This window comes from Megascapheus bottae, chromosome 6, assembly GCF_031878675.1.
Source record: "Megascapheus bottae isolate mThoBot1 chromosome 6, mThoBot2.hap1, whole genome shotgun sequence".
NCBI lineage: Eukaryota > Metazoa > Chordata > Mammalia > Rodentia > Geomyidae > Megascapheus > Megascapheus bottae.
Window position 1 is genome coordinate 4,745,782 of NC_143514.1, and position 18,771 is coordinate 4,764,552.

At 42.0% G+C, this 18,771-nt stretch overlaps 1 protein-coding gene across 2 annotated transcripts in view; it reads right to left on the minus strand.

The window, feature by feature from the left end:
• Positions 1–18,771, minus strand: part of Lrrc8c (leucine rich repeat containing 8 VRAC subunit C) — a 64,538-nt gene that overhangs the window by 11,391 nt on the left and 34,376 nt on the right. Inside the window, exon 3 of one of the 2 annotated variants that reach the window (XM_090334128.1) lies at positions 9,399–9,540. In XM_090334128.1, coding sequence (XP_090190254.1) covers positions 9,399–9,536 — 138 coding nt within the window. In that variant the 5' untranslated portion in view covers positions 9,537–9,540. Of the gene's footprint in view, positions 1–6,091; positions 7,400–9,398; positions 9,541–18,771 lie in introns of those variants that run through there. The other variant, XM_090334129.1, reaches the window with a different exon arrangement.

Consider the following 18,771-nt stretch of genomic DNA (forward strand, 5'->3'; position numbering starts at 1 on the left):
AAGCCTAGTTACTCAGGTGGCTGAGATCTGAGGATCACGGTTCAAAGCCAGACTGGGCACAAAAGGACCTAGAACTCTTATCTCCAATTAACCTTTAGAAAATGGGAAGTGGGGCTTGGCTTGAGGGTAGGGTGGTAGCTTTGAGCTGAAGAGCTCAGGGACAGCACCCAGGCCAGAGTTCAAGCCCCACGACCCAATAACAACAACAACAACAACAAAGAGGGTAAGAAGATTTCTTTCAGCCCTGGCACCTCCAGGACATAGAACTCCTTCTGACTTCCCTATTCTGTGTTCCAGGCACCAGGAGAACATTAGTTTGGCTGTGTATTTCCTGCAGTGGCTTCTGGGAGAGGGGTATTTGAGTATTGGGTCTTAGATCTTAAATCTCTCTCAATCTTTGATCCACAGAGACCCTGTCAATCACACTCACAGTGACTGGAGATCACCCCAGGGAAGAGAAGGTATTTTTAAGTTTGTAGAGACTAAAAATAATAAATTTACATTTGGATGGTTCTGTTTGTTTGGTTTTTTGTTTGTGTTTTTTTTTTTTTTTTTTTTTTTTTTACTAAATTAGGATTCCAAAAACCCATGCATTTTTCCATTTGAAGTTTGGGAGAGAGATTTAGTTTTTCTTGTTAGAACTGAGCCAGCGGAAATAGATGCTCTTGGCCTGGTGCAGTCAAGGAACAGTGGTTCCAGAAGGGTCTGTCTTTATAACATAGGTGCCTTAGGCCAGTCGATTTAACATTTACATTTAACATCAGCATCACCAATAAGGAAGTAACTTAGGTGAAATTCACACAAGCCACACTTTGAGAACCAATGTGAAGAATTTCCTCCAGCTTTTAAGAATTGTCGTCCCTTGAGAAGGGAACTGCCAATTCTACTGGAAACCAGCTCACTCTGATACTGCCAGTTTTCATTTCTTAGAAAAGATGATTGAATTTACTGTTATAAGATGAAAAGAGTCACTACATTTAAAAGCCTTTATGCCTTCATTTATTTATTTAGTGCCAATGCTAGGTGCTGTCCTTGAGCTTTTGTGTTCAAGGTTAGTGCTCTGCCACTTGAGTCACAGCTCTACCCTGGATTTTTGGTGGCTAATTTTTGGTATCTAGACAGGCTTTGAATCTTGATCCTCAGATCTCAAACTCCTGAGTAGCTAGGATTATACATGTGAGCCATCCACACCTGCCTTATGCCTTTATTCTTAGAAACATTGAGTGCTACTAATCATACTTTTTAAATGTCCTTATTTGCTAGAAACCTCCATGTTAAAAATTTATAAAAATAACTTTGCCTTGCCCCACAAATTTCATCTTTTATTCTATCACATACTGCTTTTTTCCCAGGATATTATAATAGGAATTATAACAACAAAATATACAATTTTACAAAGAGAAACCAGTGTAAGTGAAAAAGTGGCATTTATTATAGTAAGTCAAAGACTCCAGATAGAATCTAGAAACTTCCTAGCCTACAGTTAAAATGTGATCCTCATGTTAGCCTAATCCTTATACAGGGTCTCTTAAAGACAGAGAGGATGCAAAGTATGATATGAAAGACTGTATGCTCCCTTACCCCACTCCTGGGGTTTATGCTCAGGGCCTCACACTTGCTAAGCTGCAGCAGTATCACTAAGTTACATCTCCAGCCCTGTGCTATGAGTTCTTAGGAGAAGGGAAAGAGAGGGCTCATAAAGGAACAAAATGGGGCAGACACGGTGACATAATAAGGGTCTGGGGAGAGGCATTTTTACAACATGAGCCTTGACCCCGTATTTTATAGTAACTATATTTAATAGAGACATTTAAGCAGATGATTTGTAATAAGAGACTGAATATATAATAAACATCAATGTTCTTCCCATCAACAAAAGTCTATTACTCTCTCAGTGTTTTGATGTGCCAGGGAAAAGATATATTATTAATAAGATCCTATCAACCCATAATGGTGAGATTAAAGTATCAAATGACCCTACAATAGCATTTAGATTCATGCCGTGGGTTAAACACAAGAGAGGGAAGTGAGAGACAACTCATATATTATTCTTGGAGCTAGGACTTTACTCCACATTAAATTGTCAAGGTGATAGATGGCAAGAAGCAAAGTTCTAGGCAAGATAAAAAGTTATCAGTTTGAAAGATGCATGGAAGGAAGAGGTGCAAACTAAGTCATGTTTTGTTACTACGTATAATGCTTTTGAAATTCTCTACTATCCTTGCAGACATGAAGGAGATGAAGACATAATCTTCATGATAATTTTCCCATCCAAATGATTTTTGTTGCGGCCTCCAAAGCCCAAAGAGACTGCCGATGTGTAACAGGGACACAGGAAATTGATAAAAAAAACACATGGTAGGGGCTGAGAATGTGGCTTAGCAGTACAGTGCTTGCCCAGCCTGCAAAAAGCCCTGGGTTTGATTCCTCGGCACTACATGAACAGAAAAAGCCAGAAGTGGAGCTATGGCTCAAGAGGTAGAGTGCTAGTCTTGAGCTAAAGAAGCTCAGAGACTCAGAGTCAGTGCTCAGGTCCTGAGTTCAACCCCTAGGACTGGCATCAAAAAAACAAAAACAAACCAAAATCACTCTGTACTCCCATTTCTTCTGCCTGTATATTCTAGTGAATGGCTCTATGGGTACTTTTACTTATCATTTGCCTGGCAAATATGAACACATAATTAGAGAAGGAAGAAGGAATGTCAGCATATAACAGAAAATCAAGTTCATTGACAGGGTGCTGGCTGGCACTCACTCTTGATGTTTAAGTCTACCCAGACTGCTTTTTCAAGGTGGTCACTTGTTCTGTGCTCCCACCCCCAATTCAGAAAGCAGGAAATGTCTTTCCTGTCTAATAATCACAAGGGGAATTCCCAGAGGGCTTCCATTTGTCTAATTCCCGTGTCTGGTTTGTAAAGGCTAACTATATTTATCACAGTCTGCCTGGGGGCTCTTGTGGCTTTGGTCATAATAAGATAACCTGGTCAGCAAGCAGAGATTTGAAGCAATCTGATTTTTCCAGGAAGCCACGTGTTGGTGGTTTAGGATTTGGTCTCCCTTACTGATTGTGTGGAGTTTATGAATAGTTATGTTTATAACACGAAGCTGGGTGTTTATATTACTGATCCCACAGGATGTGCCCGTATGGGAATAGGATATGCATACCGCTACAACTCTCCTGACTTACACAAGAGTTTGTGTTTGTTTCTTGTGCAGATGAATGTAATCTAGGGAATGCACTTTATACATGCTTTCTTTATTCCATAGCAACTTTGAAAATAGCTACTTGGGTGGAAATGACTTAAGGATTAGTCAGATGAGCAACACAAGTGAGGATTACAATTCCTTTACATTACAGTGTGAAAGAACCAACCAACATCCATACAACAGATAAAGGTATACCTTTTTTTTTTTTTGGCATGGGGGGTAACTAGAGGGGTTCAAGCCTGGGGCTTGAACTCAGGATATGGGGCTATCCTTTGAAGTTTTGTGCTCAAGGCAAGCCACTCTGTCATTTACGTCACATTCATAGCCTTTCCTATCTCCGTTGCCTCTGAACCAAGATCCTCAGATCTCAGCCTCCTGAGTAGATAGGATTACAGATGTGAGCCACTAGTACTGTCTAGTATACCACATTTAAGGACTAAACAGATAATCAACTATTACCTGCAGTTTAAAAAAATACTCAAGGGGCTGGGAGTTTGGCCTAGTGGTAGAATGTTTGCCTAGCATGCACGAAGACCCAGGTTTGATTCCTTGGTACATAGAAAAAGCCAGAAATGGTGCTGTGGCCCAAGTGGCAGAGTGCTACCCATGAGGAAAAAGCCCAAGGACAATGCTCAGGCCTGAGTTCAAGCCCCACGACTGGCAAAAAAAAAATACTCAAGCTGTTGGATAACTGTTTTATCATCACAAGTGAAGCTTCTATTTCTACCTTACACTTTGCTTTGTTGTATTTTCAACCATAGGAATTAACTTGCTTTGTAAATAAGACCAAAAAGAATATTTATACCTTTTTTTTAACATAGGGAAGGATCAATGTACAAACTGTATTTCAACTATTTTAATATTGCCTTGGAAATAAAAAAGGAATTTAAGCTTTACAGAGAACACTTTGTTAAAAGTTATTATCCATTAAGCCAGTTTCACAGGATTATCATAGCAGAGTTGAAGTAAGAGCTTAAATTCCTTTTCTAAGGAGGAGTGCTTGCATTTGCAATATTGATCTTGGGTGGTTTTACTTTCCTTGATTATTTATACCTTGTCTTTTCTTGTTTCATTAATGTTTTACTACAGAAATTACTCTTTTTTTAAATAGCAGAATATAATGAATAACATTTGAAAAACCTAGTATCTAACTCAGCAAGCCGATACTTTTTATAATTTTGAATCTTCCCATTTTAGTTCACTTACACTTGTTTAAACTAGTGTGTCACTAACTAAACTTTGGCCATGCAATTTATGTGACCGTAATGCTTTCCTAATACTTGGCAGCTGTGCACAGGGGTGGAAGGCACACGTTAGAGGGCCAGTCTGCAATCTGGTTCCTGGCTACATTCCTTTTGAATGTGGTGTGAGTTGCCCAGCCATTTATACTCCCAAATCCTCCTCTGAGATATGGAACTTAATCTCCATCCACAGGTTCTCCCTGGGAATTCAAGGCAATGCACACATACAGCCTCTGGCCCAAGTCTTTCATCTGTTACTCAGTGGAACTGTGATTAGCATTTGGGATAGGAAGTTTCAAACCCATGGCAGATGTTTAACACTCTTGATTCTATGTCCTAAGAGCATTGGGGATTGTCCCCCCATGGAGCTTTTTGTGAAATGCTCCTACAGAATCTATTCAAATTCCCCCCGTCTTTGTTTTTTTTCTTCCATTCCCCATACTACAATATTGTTGGGTTCTGTATTCCATATTCTTTGAGATTGCTCATTTCAAGTTCTAACTTTGCATTCCTAATGTTCTTGAGGCACCATGGAGGTGGGCATACATGCAGAGGAGGCACTGCCCAGGGATTCTTCTTTCAATGACCGCCCCGGCTCCGGCTGCACCACAGGGTTTGGATTCAGCACCTCATAGCTTACACAGCACAGAGGAGCAAGGGGGTGGGGCTAGGGACGCATCCCCTACAAACTCTGAGCCCTGTGTTCTGACACATTTTGTAGAATGAGAATCCCCAACTAGCCAGCTTTGCCCTTTTCCTTGATCCCCCTAGTCCTCTACATCTTCCAGTCTCTATTTCCAGCTCCCTACTCTGACAATCTTGAAGCAGACATGCTGCTTTCTGCCCCACAAAGAAACAGGAAATCAGATGGTGTCCCTTCCATCTCTCTACCCCTCTTCAAAGTACAATGGCTATCACTTCTGTTCTGGTGGAAGATACCTTTCTGCTCCCCAATTCAGGGGACCACTTGCCCTGAATCCTGATCCATCCCCTCCCTCCAGAAGATGGGGGTTCACTGCTAAACCTAAACCCTGGGTCTAGCAGCCACTTGCTTTATCCACCTGGTTCACAAAAGCAAAAGTTTTTAGGCCTAAAAACTGTAGCGTCATCTTTGATGCCCTTTTGTTTTCCTATTTAATATTTTATCTTGCAGCAGATCTTGGTGGCTTCTCCTTCAAAATATATCCCAAATTATTATATCCACCTCTGTCTAAGCCTTTGCCTAAGCTTTTCAACCCTTTGCTCAGAATCCTATTTTAATCAGAGAAAAGCCCCAGATTGGTGGAAAACGGGGCCTATACAGCCTGGTACATTGGTCCCTGGCTTCTCTTCCAATGTACCAGGGAGACCCCTGCTCACTTGTTCAGACAGGACTTGTCACAAACTTCATGTTCAGAATCACTTGAAAAAAGTGTTAGGACTAAAGTCACACCTTGCCAACCACAACCTGGGCTTTGGGCTTTCCTCTGAGGAAAGTCTTTGAAACTGTCCAGTTGGCAGTCCATGTTGCTGTGCAGAGCTGCTTTCCTGCTGAGCATCTGCTCTGTGTTCTCAGGCACAAAGAAAAATGAGTGACCTCACACAGCCTCGAGGCCTGCCCACACTTAACTCTCAAGGAGCATTCAGTATCTCTTGGAACTCACCTGTGATGGATCAAGGACACACCTACATACAATGTTCCCCAAACCACACCAGTCCAATGTGTTAGCTTCCTGCCGGGCACTTTTATCATTCTCTCAGTCCAGATACATCTGACCAGATGGTAGTCATTTAGACCCTAAGTATTGTTGCCTAGCAACACTCATAACATTCTACCTTTATCATCAGGTCTCCAGGGAAACAGAGCTGTGGTACACACACACACACACACACACACACACACACACACACACACACACACACAGAGTCAAATTCTGAAGGTGAGGGGTCCAGATAACATGACATTTTGCCATCCAGAACTTGTTCTTGCAGTTCTTTCTGCCTGGAAGACTCTTCCAGAGTATCTACAACTGCTCCCATTCTTCCTCCAATTCCTTGGCCAAAAGTTACAACTGACAAAAGTCCTGCTGGTACCACCTGCTGCCTCTGTATGCTTTGTTTCCTTTTTTCCCCATTGTCCTTTTCACTTTGTAACATATAGTTCCAAGAAATCCCCTCTGTGCATGGTTTCTCTTCTCTGGTTTCAGTTACCAGAGGGTCAACGGTGGTCCAAACATATTAAATGGAAAATTTCAGAAGCAAACAATTCATAGTTAAAATTGCAGGTCCTTCTGGGTTCCAAGAAGTTAGTTGCTTAGTAACCATCTTGGGTTACTGACCTAAGTGACCCAGTGACACTTGAACACAGCACAAAAGAAGTGATGCTGGTAAATCAGATATGGCAAAGATGTAAAGTGCTTCCTTAAGGGAAAGATGAATGAAAAGATTTGTTTCCTGTTTTCAATTAAAATTTACACACAGATTTCTTTTTTCTCTTTTTTTGTCTCTCTTTTTCCTCCTCCCTCTCTTTCTCTCCTTCCTTTCTTATATTTTGGACTTGAACTCAAGATTTGGGAACTGTCATTGAGCTATTTTGCTCAAGCTAGCACTCTATCACTTGAACTACAACTCCACTTCTAGCTTTTAAATTTTTTTAATTGGAGATAGGAGTCTCGTGGACTTTCCTGCCTGAGCTAGTTTTAAACCAAGATCCCTAGAGGAGCTAGGATTAGTGTGAGCCACCAGTACCCAGCTAATTAATATGCAGATTTCTAAGATCCATGGTAAGAACAAACAAGAGGAAAACACTGGGTTGAATAGTACAGTTTTTTTAATCAGTCACTAGTGAATATTAAGATGGATCCCAAGATATCATTGTATATGGCTTATTTATCTTGCTTATCTACTCATTTCTTTCTCCATAGAATTTCTAGATTTTTTTTCCCTCCATCAACCATTTTTAGTAGAACAAAATCCAGCACACGGTAGGTTCTTCAACAACTATTTATGAATAAATTTATGCTCTTTCTCTCTTTCTGACTCTAGTTTCTCACTGGTGCCTCTGCTTGTTTGGGTAGGGAGGGGAAAATGTTTTCAGTGACCACAGAAATGCACCCTGGATCCAAACTGCCTGGGTTTGAACAAGGCTTTGTTATTCACCTTGCGTGGTTTCCTTAACTTCTGGGCCTTGGAGAAATAATCTTAGACTAATCATGAGAAGAAATGACTTACAATATGTCCATGAATATGCCTAAAGATATAGAAGCACTGATGGTGGCACACAGAGCGGCGATTTCCACACGGTATCATTCCAGGTGACCTTCCTGAAAGTCACAGCTACGCTATTGCCTCTATTTAAACTTCTATCCAGTTTTCCCACCACTGAAACTAAGCTTTTCTAAAGGTCTAGTTTCTACTTTCCTGTGAGTTGGCTGAAAACTGCCTGCCCATCTCTACCATACTTTCCTGCAGCTCTCCAGTCTCTGCCCTCTTCTAGCTTCCTCAAAGGCCACCCTTCCTCCCCTGTGGTTTCCCTTCCTTTCACTTTTCCCTGCTTGCTGTTCTGCACCACCCTCCCAGTGGCTGAATCCACCTATGGGCAGAATACTGAACCTCACACAAATGGTATGAAACCTATGTCAGTCTTACTGAAGTCTCCTAAAGGTGTGTCTTTCACATTCAGGACTCAAGAGCTTCCTCTCCTCTTCCTGGCACTTTCTCCACCCCAGCTCTGCTGACTCCCTGACTCTTCAGCTGCTTCTCTACATTTTACTGCAATTATTCATTACCTTTGCTATTATTCCCGAGCAAAGCAAAGCAGAAGATCTGTGGACACTTGCAACACAACTTCTTCTGGTTGTGAGGCGATTTAGTCCTCTATGTGTGGAAGCCAGCACACAGCAGGTATGTAAAATACTTCAGGACTTAACAGGCAGATATAGTATCTATACAGAATATATTTTGATTTGGCTCCATTTCAACTCAGAACTAATATGGGGTAAAATAATATCTCACCAAAATATTAGTTCATCCAAAAACCTTATAATGCATATGTAACATTATAAGAGTGTATTTATCCTATATTACAACATATAGTATATACACTATAAGTATACATTATATACAGTAAACATCATATAGTACATCTTATGTGTCATATATACGTGTGTATCTATACTATATAGGTATGTAGCATTTGTACATACTTCTTTAACACCCATGATTTCTCTTTCTATGGTTTCAGTTACCCATGGCCAATTATGGGTCTTCAGAAGGAAAGCAGAAAGTCCCTGTTTTCTAACCAACGTGGCATTGTGAGTGTCCATGCTGCCCCTTACCATGGGGTGAGCTGTGAAATGTACAGACTGCTCTGTTGTGGTGGAGATACTAACCCTTGCTAGAGCAGATGGAGTCTTACAGTTCCTCCTTTACCTTATTAGAAAAGTCTTGTAAACAAGTGAACCAGGCTCCTGGCTGTGACAAATGTCATTTACAAATAGAGAAGAGTAATATTTCCACACTTAAAAAAAAAGGCGGTGGGTGGGGAAGAGTTTGGCCGAGTGGTAGTGTGCTTGCCTAGAATGCACAAAGACGGGGACTCGATCCCTCGGTACCACATATATTGAAAAAAGCTGGAATTGTTGCTGTGGCCCCAGTGGTAGAGCTCTAGCCTTGAGAAAGCCCAAGGACAGTGCTCAGGCCCTGAGTTCATGGCCCAAGACTGGCGCGTGTGCGCATGTGCGTGCACACGTGCACACACACACACACACACACACACACACTCTCACACACACAGCCCACTGTTTTGTCTTTTTCTGTGGTGGTGGAGATGGAACCCAGGGCCTCAGTCTAGCCAAGGGCTCAGCGACTGTGCCTTTCCCCAAGTAGCTGACCCTCTCCAGAGCTCTCCAGAGGTCTCCTTGACTTCGTGTCCTGCCCCAGCCCTGCCCCCACCATGGAGCAGGCACCTACCTGCAGAGTGCATCCAAACACGCCAATCATTAGCATGGCCACCGACAGGTAATCGGTAAACACGTCCCACCAGGGCTTCAGCACCCGAAAGGCAGGCTGCTGCTCCGAGAACTGCCGGAACTCTGTCACTGGAATCATGTTTCTGGGAAAGGAGACATGGCTGGTGAGCTAATGCACCTTCAAGCACCACATAGTACAGTTACCAGAACACTGTCTAGGTGCATCAGTGCTTCGAGTCTAGGCACAGTACTGTACCCACACCCATAGGCAGAGAGAGATCATTGCAAGTACCCACTCCCCCCACTTCCCCCAGACACACTATAAACACACTAACAAGAACGGAGCCACCTTTGGAAATGTTTTTGCTGTTGATTTCATGTTCAGCTATACTGAGCTATCATTTCAGTAGCCGTTTATTTATGCTCATGGTTTACTAGTTAGAAGGCATCTTGCTTATTTCAACAGCGAGAAAAGCAATGCTGTCATATGGTCTTGGTCCTCTAGAGATCTTTTTGCTTGTGAGCTTTTGATTTTCTTACACTTCTCTAATGTTACTGTAAGGGAAACATCCTGAGAAATCAGGGTTGTCCTGGAAACTTGCCATAGTTTGAATAAGTGTATCTTAAAGGGCCACAGAAAAAAAGACTTTTTTGCCAGCTTGTGTGGCATTACTGGCAGGTAGAGGGACCTTTATGAGGTGGGGCCTAGTAGAAGGAAGATAGGTCTCAAAGGGACTAGAGCCATGTCCCCTGGCTCTTTACCTGCCTGTCATTTGCTTCATCACAGCAGGCCCCAAAGCCAACAGACCAGGGACCAAAGCATTTCTTCTTTGCAAGCTGGTAAGTCGCAGGTATTTGTTAGTTTGCCACAGAGCTGATGAACACCAAACTCCTGGCTATAAGTACATGACAGACGTTCAATGGATAGGGCACAGTGAAAGGCCCTTAGAGAAAAAGAGGTACATGTATTTCTTGATCTGTAATCTCCTTTCTCATTTTCCCTATGTTTTATGATCCAGAAATTGAGGCCAATCATGCTGCTAGCATGAGAAGACCTATTTTTCTTTTCCCTTTATTTTTGGCAAAGAGTAAGGGCCAAAAGGAAAATCTTTCTCCCTTCTGCCACCTTCAGATCCAATAATCTACCTGTCTATATTCGTCTTTGTTACTCAGTCCCAATCAAAGCAGCAGTGGAATGTATTGGCTGCTTCATCTCTCAGATCTTGTTTCATGGATTTTGCTTCCCTAATACTGGAGTCTGGACTATACAATGACACAGGAGATGAATGCAATGCTTTTCTTTTGAATGCATTAGTAGTTATAGCTCTGGGAGATAGAATAACATCACTTGTTCTGGCTTATAGTTCTTTCTGTCTTTTCCCTTTGTTGGTCATGAGGCTTGAACTCTGGGCCTGAGGGCTGCCCCTGAGTTCTTTTGCTCAAGGCTAATGCTTTACCACTTTGAGCCACAGCACCACTTCTGGTTTTCTAGTGGTTAATTGGAGATACGAGTCTCAGACTTTTGTGTCCAGGCTGGCTATGAACTGTGATCCTCAGATCTTAGCCTCCTGAGCAGCTAGGATGACACGCATAAGCCATTGGCATCTGGTTCCTTACAGTTCTTTCTTAAACAGTAATGTTTGTTTTCCTTTTGGATTTTTTTCCTCTAATACTGAAGATAGCCCTCGCTGGGATGTATCTTCTTGATGTCTATGCAGTACTTGACAATATTTCTGCACAGAAATATAATTTGAACTCTGTTTTGTTTCTACCAGGAAGCTGTGATCTTCTTGACGGCTGGGTGTGTGTTACTGTCAGTATATCCTTAACACACACACACTGTGGCAGGAAGACTAGATAAGCCCAATAACTCACTTTGCAGAGTACAGTGTTAATAAAATTTCATACTAGCCGAGCTACACGTGGTGGCACAATCTTAGCTATCTGGGAGGAAAGATTGGGAGACTTGAGATTCAAGGTCAGCCTGCAACTCTCTTAACCAGTGAGTGGGGTGTGATCCTAGTTCAGAGAGATAAATAGGAAAACTGCAGTTTGAGGTTGGTGTCAGGCAAAAAGCAAGACCACAGCCAAATAATAATTAAAACAAAAAATCAGGTTAGCTCATACTTAGGATTTCTCTAGGCCTTCAGGGCCATGTTTCTTTCTCTCTTCCCCTCCCTCTTTTTTTTAGGGCCACATTTCTTAATGTGTGTCATCATCGAGTGACAGTCACAGGCAGGCGCAAGCTCACATTCACTTCCAGGTTCTGCTTCAACAACAACCGCCTTCGTCTAGCTTGCATCCGCATCACTTCTCACGCTGCCTGGGAAATAGCTAGTGCTGAGTGAGTGAACAAATTCAGACATTCACTCAGCTCAGGTTTGGGGTGACAATGACAAGCAGCCATGACAGGGGGCAATGGCCTGTGCTAGGATTACCGGAGTAAGCCCAGCTTAATAACATCTTCACGTCATGGAGAATATTCTCTGATTTTTCTTTTGGCAGTGCTGAGATTTGAACCAGTCAGGGCCTTGGGTTTCTTACTACTTTGGTCTCCAGCCATTTTTACTTTTCCTTTTTCCCCTAGGCAAGCCTGGACTATGATCCTATTTATTCTTCCTAGGTAGCTGAGATAAGAGGTGGGAACTTCTCCTCCCAGCTCCTTATTGGCTGAGATGAAACCTCACTTTTTTGATACAGGCTAGCCTTAAACTACTATCCTCCTGCTCTTTACTTTCCAAGAAACTAAGATTCCAAGTACTTGAGCTACAGTATCCAGCTGGGGCTATATCAACCCTGATTAGATGAGTTACAACATGGAATCTGGAAAACGTGGAATCTGGAAACTATCTCATTAAAAATTTTGAACTCTTAGTTCTTAAAATTAATTCAAACACTGAATTAATCAAACTCTTTATGAAAATCCATTCGCTTTGAGATATAGCCCAGCCTCTGTCTTGCACTTTGAAGATACCTCTTCCTTATGCATGGGTTTATAAAATCATGCAGTGATAATGTAGAAAAACAATGGATCACTGAATTGGTGATTTTCCAAATATTAACACATTTCACTAAAAAACATTTAAAATATTATTGTATCACCATTGCTATTATCTGAAATAAAAAATTTAAGCACTGGGAAACTGACGAGCTCATGGTTCTGCGACGCCTTAATTAGCCCTTGAAAATTAGAATTTTATCAATGTCAATAAATGTTATTATCTGTTCCTATCAAAACACACCCAAAGTCTGAACCATCAGTTGTGTTATGCAAGGAAAAAAGCCAACAGTATGAAATGATAAAAACAGCTAATTTAACTTTCAACTCAAACATTCCAGGGGATTTTCTTGAGGGAAAGGCCAGTGTACTCGGGGACACATGGACACACACGGGGACACACACGGACTGACGGATGGACGGACGGACACACACACACACACACACACACACTACACAAGTCCCGTGTTCCCTTCCCACCTTACATAATAAAGACAACATCTGCTCAAGACTTGCTTCAAATAATAATGTGTCCTATTTCACTGGGGACACTAGCTTTGACTCTAGAATATAAATTTGTGTGTACCCACGAATGATACAGTCTCTTCAATAGTTTGGTGCCCTCTGTGTTCATTCATGTGGAGAAAGGCACCTCAAGCACTGGAGATTTGGCAACAGTCAGTGACAAAGGGGAAAGGCATCTCCGCATTGTGTAACTTTGACCTTGTGGGGTCTTTTCAAGAGGCTCTGGCTAGCAGTGTTCCAAGGGCCATGCTCTGAGGCAGAGGACCAGTGTTCCTTTATCTACAGCTTCCCTTGAAAATGCAAGGTCCTCGATGCTCATACACTGGGAAGGGTCCCTCTGAGTTCTTCTTTTAGCCACTGTGAAGACACTGCTTCCAAGTTAGTTGTGACAATTTGAAGAATTATCACTGCATAGTAAAGGGCTCTCTAATAAATGACAAACTCTTCAAAAATGTCATCATTCTCTTTTAAAGCCTTCATACTATAATAAATAAGAGTGCCTTCTAGGCATGCCTGTAATCCTAGCTGCACAGGAGGTGGAGATCTGAGGGTCACAGTTCAAAGGCAGCCTGGCAGGAAACTCTGAGGCTCAAAATAGTATAGCAGTAGCTTTGAACACAAAAACTCAGGGACAGTGCCCACGCCCTGAGTTCAAGCTCCAGGATGGTGTGTGTGTATGCACGCACACACAGAGTGACTATTACCACATTGTTCTACACTATAAATAATGATTATTCAAAATGCATTCACTGCTAAAGAAAATACTTGAGAGGAAGGAAGGAATCAGGAATTATTTATAATTTTAAAGTTAAGGCTCATTGAAATTTTAATGCACAATGTTCTATCACTAGTGCTAAAGAGGGCTTATAGATCAATAATGCTTCCTATGTCTCAGCTTGTACCCAAAGACATGACACGCTTTGCAACTCCCTTCTCTTAACATGACATCACCAAGAAACAAATGACAGAAAACAGATCTAAACAGAAAAGTCTTATTAAAAAATACAATGGTTTGGAATTCTGCATTTCTAAATCTTGTTCATCCCACTGATAAATATTTAATTGAAATCTTTGTCCCTACAGGATAAATAATTATTGGGTTTGGTTCTAAATTTAACACATTGATTTAATGGTCATCTTTTCCACATTAGAATTCCCTTTTCCAAGCTTTATTTTTTCATAGTGAAGTTAAATAAAAGAGTCACACACATTCTATCAACTAGATGGGGGAAGGAGTTCACAGATTCCTTTAGATGAAAGTTCTAGAAGGAAGGCTGTGTTCAAAGGCTGCTGCCCTCCTAATCTAACTTGCCAAAAAATCTACGTGAAAAAAAAAAAAGAACTCTTAGTTAGAATATACTCTTCAACTTAAAAAGAACAAGCTGGTGAGTGTTGGTGGCTCACATCTGTAATCCTAGCTACTCCAGAGACTGAGATCAAAGTTGGAAGCCAGCTCAGGCAGGAAAGTCTGTAAGACTCTCATTTCCAGTTAACCACCAAGAAAAGCCAGGAGTAGCACAAGTGGTAGAGTACCAGCCTTGAGCCACCAGTGCCCAGTGCAATTTCTGTTTTGTTCTCTACTTTTCTCCCAATAATTCAATGTCTGCCAACAGTAGGTGCCATAGACTAAATAAATTAATAATTAGCTAAAAACGACAAAGCTACTGCAAGATCTTAAGCTTTGTTCATTTGAATCCTTTGGAACACAATGGAAATCCATGAAAAAAATTAAAAGTCGTTAACTTGGATAAAAACTAAGAAGTTCCATTAATTATAGACAAACTATATTATTTTGAAATGGTTTACTTGCCATTGCTATTTTTAGTAAGAAAGTTGGCTTGGGTCTTGATGTAGCCTTCCTGAGAATAACCATCTCAAAAATACCTACAGTTTTGCCAAATGTATTTTAAAAAATGACTGAAAGACCTACAAACAAGATACCAGGGCCGGGAGATTGGCTTAGTGGTAGAGTGCTTGACAAAAACCCAGGTTTGATTCCTTGGTACCACATGCATAGAAAAAAGCTGGAAGTGGTGCTGAGGCTCAAGTGGTAGAGCTCTAGCCTTGACAAAGTCCAAGGACAAGGCTCAGGTCCTGAGCTCAAGCCCAGGACTGGCAAAAAAACAAAAAACAAAAAACACCAAGATCCCAAAGCCTAGTAATGTATCAGCTTGCATGGAGACATGGAAAGTTGTTTTCAGAACGGTTTTGATTAGCAACTTCATTAGTAGCATGAAAAGACAGATATGAAGTTGGGCACCAACGGTTCCTGCCTGTAAATCACAACTATTTAGGAGGTTGAGATCTGAGGATCCTCAGTCAGAATCAGCTCAGCCAGGAAAATCTGTGGGTCAACTGGGAGAGCATCAGCATTAAGGAAAAAAAACAAAAGGCTAAAGGACAGTACCCAGGTCCTGAGTTCAAGCCTCAGTACTAGCATTAAAAAGAAGTGATATGAAGTTCTTGGTAGAAGAAAATGAATTCCAAAGTTATTAAATGGGAGGCTTACGAATATTAATGACATGGACTGGGAGCGTGGTAGAGTGCTTGCCCAGCATGCACGAAGACCTGGGTTCGATTCCTTGGTACCACATACACAGAAAAAGCCAGAAGTGGTGCTGTGGCTCAAGGGATAGAGCTCTTGCCTTGAGAAAGCTCAGTGACAGTGCCAAGACCCTCAGTTCAAGTCCCAGAACTGACAAAAAAAATGTTAATGACAAATAACCAAAAAAAATGAAAAATGGCATAGAAAGATCGTAGACATTGAGTTTAAGCCTAAGGCTTAGTAGGAAAGCATTAAGGAACAAAACAAGAAAAATATTTATACTTAAAAGTCAACCAGTTCAGGGAAATCCTTGAAAGTTCTGGAAAGGAATTTTAGGGGATGATGTTTTTTTCCTTAGGGATGAGGACAGAATATAGCCTTATAGCCAGAGAAAAAGACGAAGGTTACGGAACTACTGGCGATAGTTTTTTTAGCTGGTCTGTTCCTCTTTTCAGATGACCTAAAAACTTAGTACAGATCAATATTTTCAATGGTTATAGCCATCAGTAAATGGAGTTCCTTCAAAGGAAGTAAAACAACAACAAAAAAACCCAGATGATTAATAGATAAATGAAGCCATGCAAGTCCCACTGAGATTCTTAGAGTCAGGGGAGCTGAGCGCCAGTGACTCAGGCCCATAATCCCAGCTACTCAAAAGGCTGAGATAGGAGGATCGTGGTTTGAAGCCAGTCCAGTCAAAAAGTTCCGTAAGACTCTCCAACTGCCAAAATAAAAAGCTGGAAGTGGAGCTGAGGCTCAAGTGGTAGAGCACTAGGCCTTTAGTTAAAAAACATCTTGCGGGGGGAGGGGAGGACTGGGAGTTTTGCTAGTGGTAGAGTGCTTGCCTAGCATGCATGAAGACTGGGGTTTGATTCCTCAGTACCCCATATACATAGAAAAAGCCAGAAATGGTGCTGTAGCTCAGGTGGCAGAGCTCTAGTCATGAGAAAACCCAAGGACAGTGCTCAGGCCCTCAGTTCAAGCCCTGAGATCAGCACCAAAAAGCAAAAATGAAAAAAGAAAAAGAAATGATGATGTGGTATTTAGACATACTTATGACTATCTGGGCCCTTTTCCCTTTTAGACCCTTTGAGGTAACAGAGCAAAGAAATCCATGTGCGTGTTGAATCCAGAATATGAGTATATTTATATTTGCAGTCACTTAATACTCAGCAAGCTGAGCATTAATTCATACTGATGCCTCTTTCATCCATGCTTATAGATTAAATTGATAAAGAGTCATCAAGACTTGCTCACTAGAAGTCTAACCAAAGCAACTTTCCTTTTTCACATGCTTTCATGGCATCAATTAATTGTACAAGGAGAGTTCATTCTGATATATTCTTATGACACTGCTTGATCCGATTAAAAGCAGTCTTTTCCGCAGAACGTGGAGCTTAGCAGCTTCATCTCTCCCACCTGCTGCTGCTTCTAGAAAGCATCATCTGTCGAGGAGAACTGACACCGAACTGCCATCTACTGCCTGAAGCCCCAACTCATAGTGTAAATACGAATTCTATGTAAGGAAAACCCAAAGCTCTGGCTCACTAGGCCATGTTTGGTAGCTACCCAAAATTCCTATCCCAAGCAGCCAACGGTAGATCAGCACCAATGAAGAGGGCCGCCCACTGGCCTCCCGAGACAACACAGGCAGTGGTGATGGGCAAAGCTGCTTCCTTGGCAGCTGTCAACCACGGAACACGACACTTGATCCCTCCCGGGATGGAGTGAATTTTCCCTCCCTTCCCCCGCGCCCCCCCCCCCCCCCACCGCCTTTCTCTCTCTCAGTACTGGGTAGGCAGACGCTTCCTTACTTTGAACACAACCACCACCCCTTTGGGCTTTTGTTCTATTTCGAATCGCCAAGAGTACAATCTGCCTATTGGTGCTTGCCAAACAGTTGGGATGATGGGTGTGTATCACCACACCCGACTTTTATTGGTTGAAATGGGTAGTGAACTTTTTTCTTTTCTTTTCTTTTTTTTACATTTTGGTCCTAGACTGGGGCTCAAACTCAGTACCTCATCTTATGCTCATTCACTGGATCTCCACCTGAGCTACATCTGCAATCCTATTGCTAACACTTAACTGGCATACATTTGTGGGACAGAGTATGATAATTCTATAGAAACATGAGCTTCAATATGACAACTTAGTTTACAGGTATATTTTCATCAATGTCACCACTTCCTCATTTCTCTGCATTTCTCCCAACTTCTCCCAGCCCCTCACCTGGTCCTTTTCACATAGGGGCATTGAATATTCTGACTGCATTTGCCCACCTCAAAATGTGTGCTGGTACCATCTATCGTCTCTCTTTTCCTTCCCTCCGTTTCCCTCTCTATTCTCTTAGCTTTTCTCCTCTTCCTCCTCCTTCTCTTCCTCCCTCCTCCTCCTCCTCCTCTTCCTCCTTTGCCAGTCCTGGGGCTTGAACTCAGGGTCTGGGCACTGTCCTTGGGCTTTCTCAAGGTTAGAGCTCTACCCCTTGAGCCACAGCACCACTTCCAGCTTTTTCTATGTATGCGGCACCAAGTAATTGAGCCAGGGTCTTCATGCATGCTAGGCAAGCACTCTATCACTAGGCCAAACTCCTAGCCCTTCCTTTCTCTCTTCTCTAGTGATAACGCTTTCCTTTTCTTCTGAGACTAAACATTTGAGATTCCATATACATGCAAGTGTGTATGCATATATTTTTATTAAAACAACTTCTCACCACTGGAGATCAAAGAAGAACTAAGAAATTACAAAGAAGATGTGTATGTCAAGAGACTAAAGACAAGAAAAAAGGACCATCTCATTTCTTGGCTTGTTAGCTCTTTACACCACTTCACACTCAAAGGGTGTGTGAGCCAGATGAGCACTGAGAGTAAGGCAAGCCAAGGCATCATTTCACTCACACAGGCAGATGACCAAAAGGCCTGTAGATAAAGACAAGGCATGGAACCAAGCTGGAAATAGCCCTGGGTTAAAGAAATGAACGAGGTAATAAGGTGGTCACCCATGGCTCATGCTGTCATTCTAGCTATTTGGGAAGCTGAGATGTGAGGATTGCAGCTCAAAGCCAGCCTGGGTAGAAGTCCATCAGACTTTTGTCTCAAAGGAACTACAAAAAGCCAGAGGCAGCGCTGTGGTCCAAATGGCAGAGCACTAACTAGAACACCAAAGTTTAGGGACACAGTTCCTAGGCCCTGGGTTCAAGCCCAGGACCAGCACAAAAAAAAAAAAAAAAAAAAAAGCTGGGTGCAGTGGCTCACACCTGAAATCCTAACTACTCAGGAGGCTGAGATCTGAGGATCATGGTTCAAA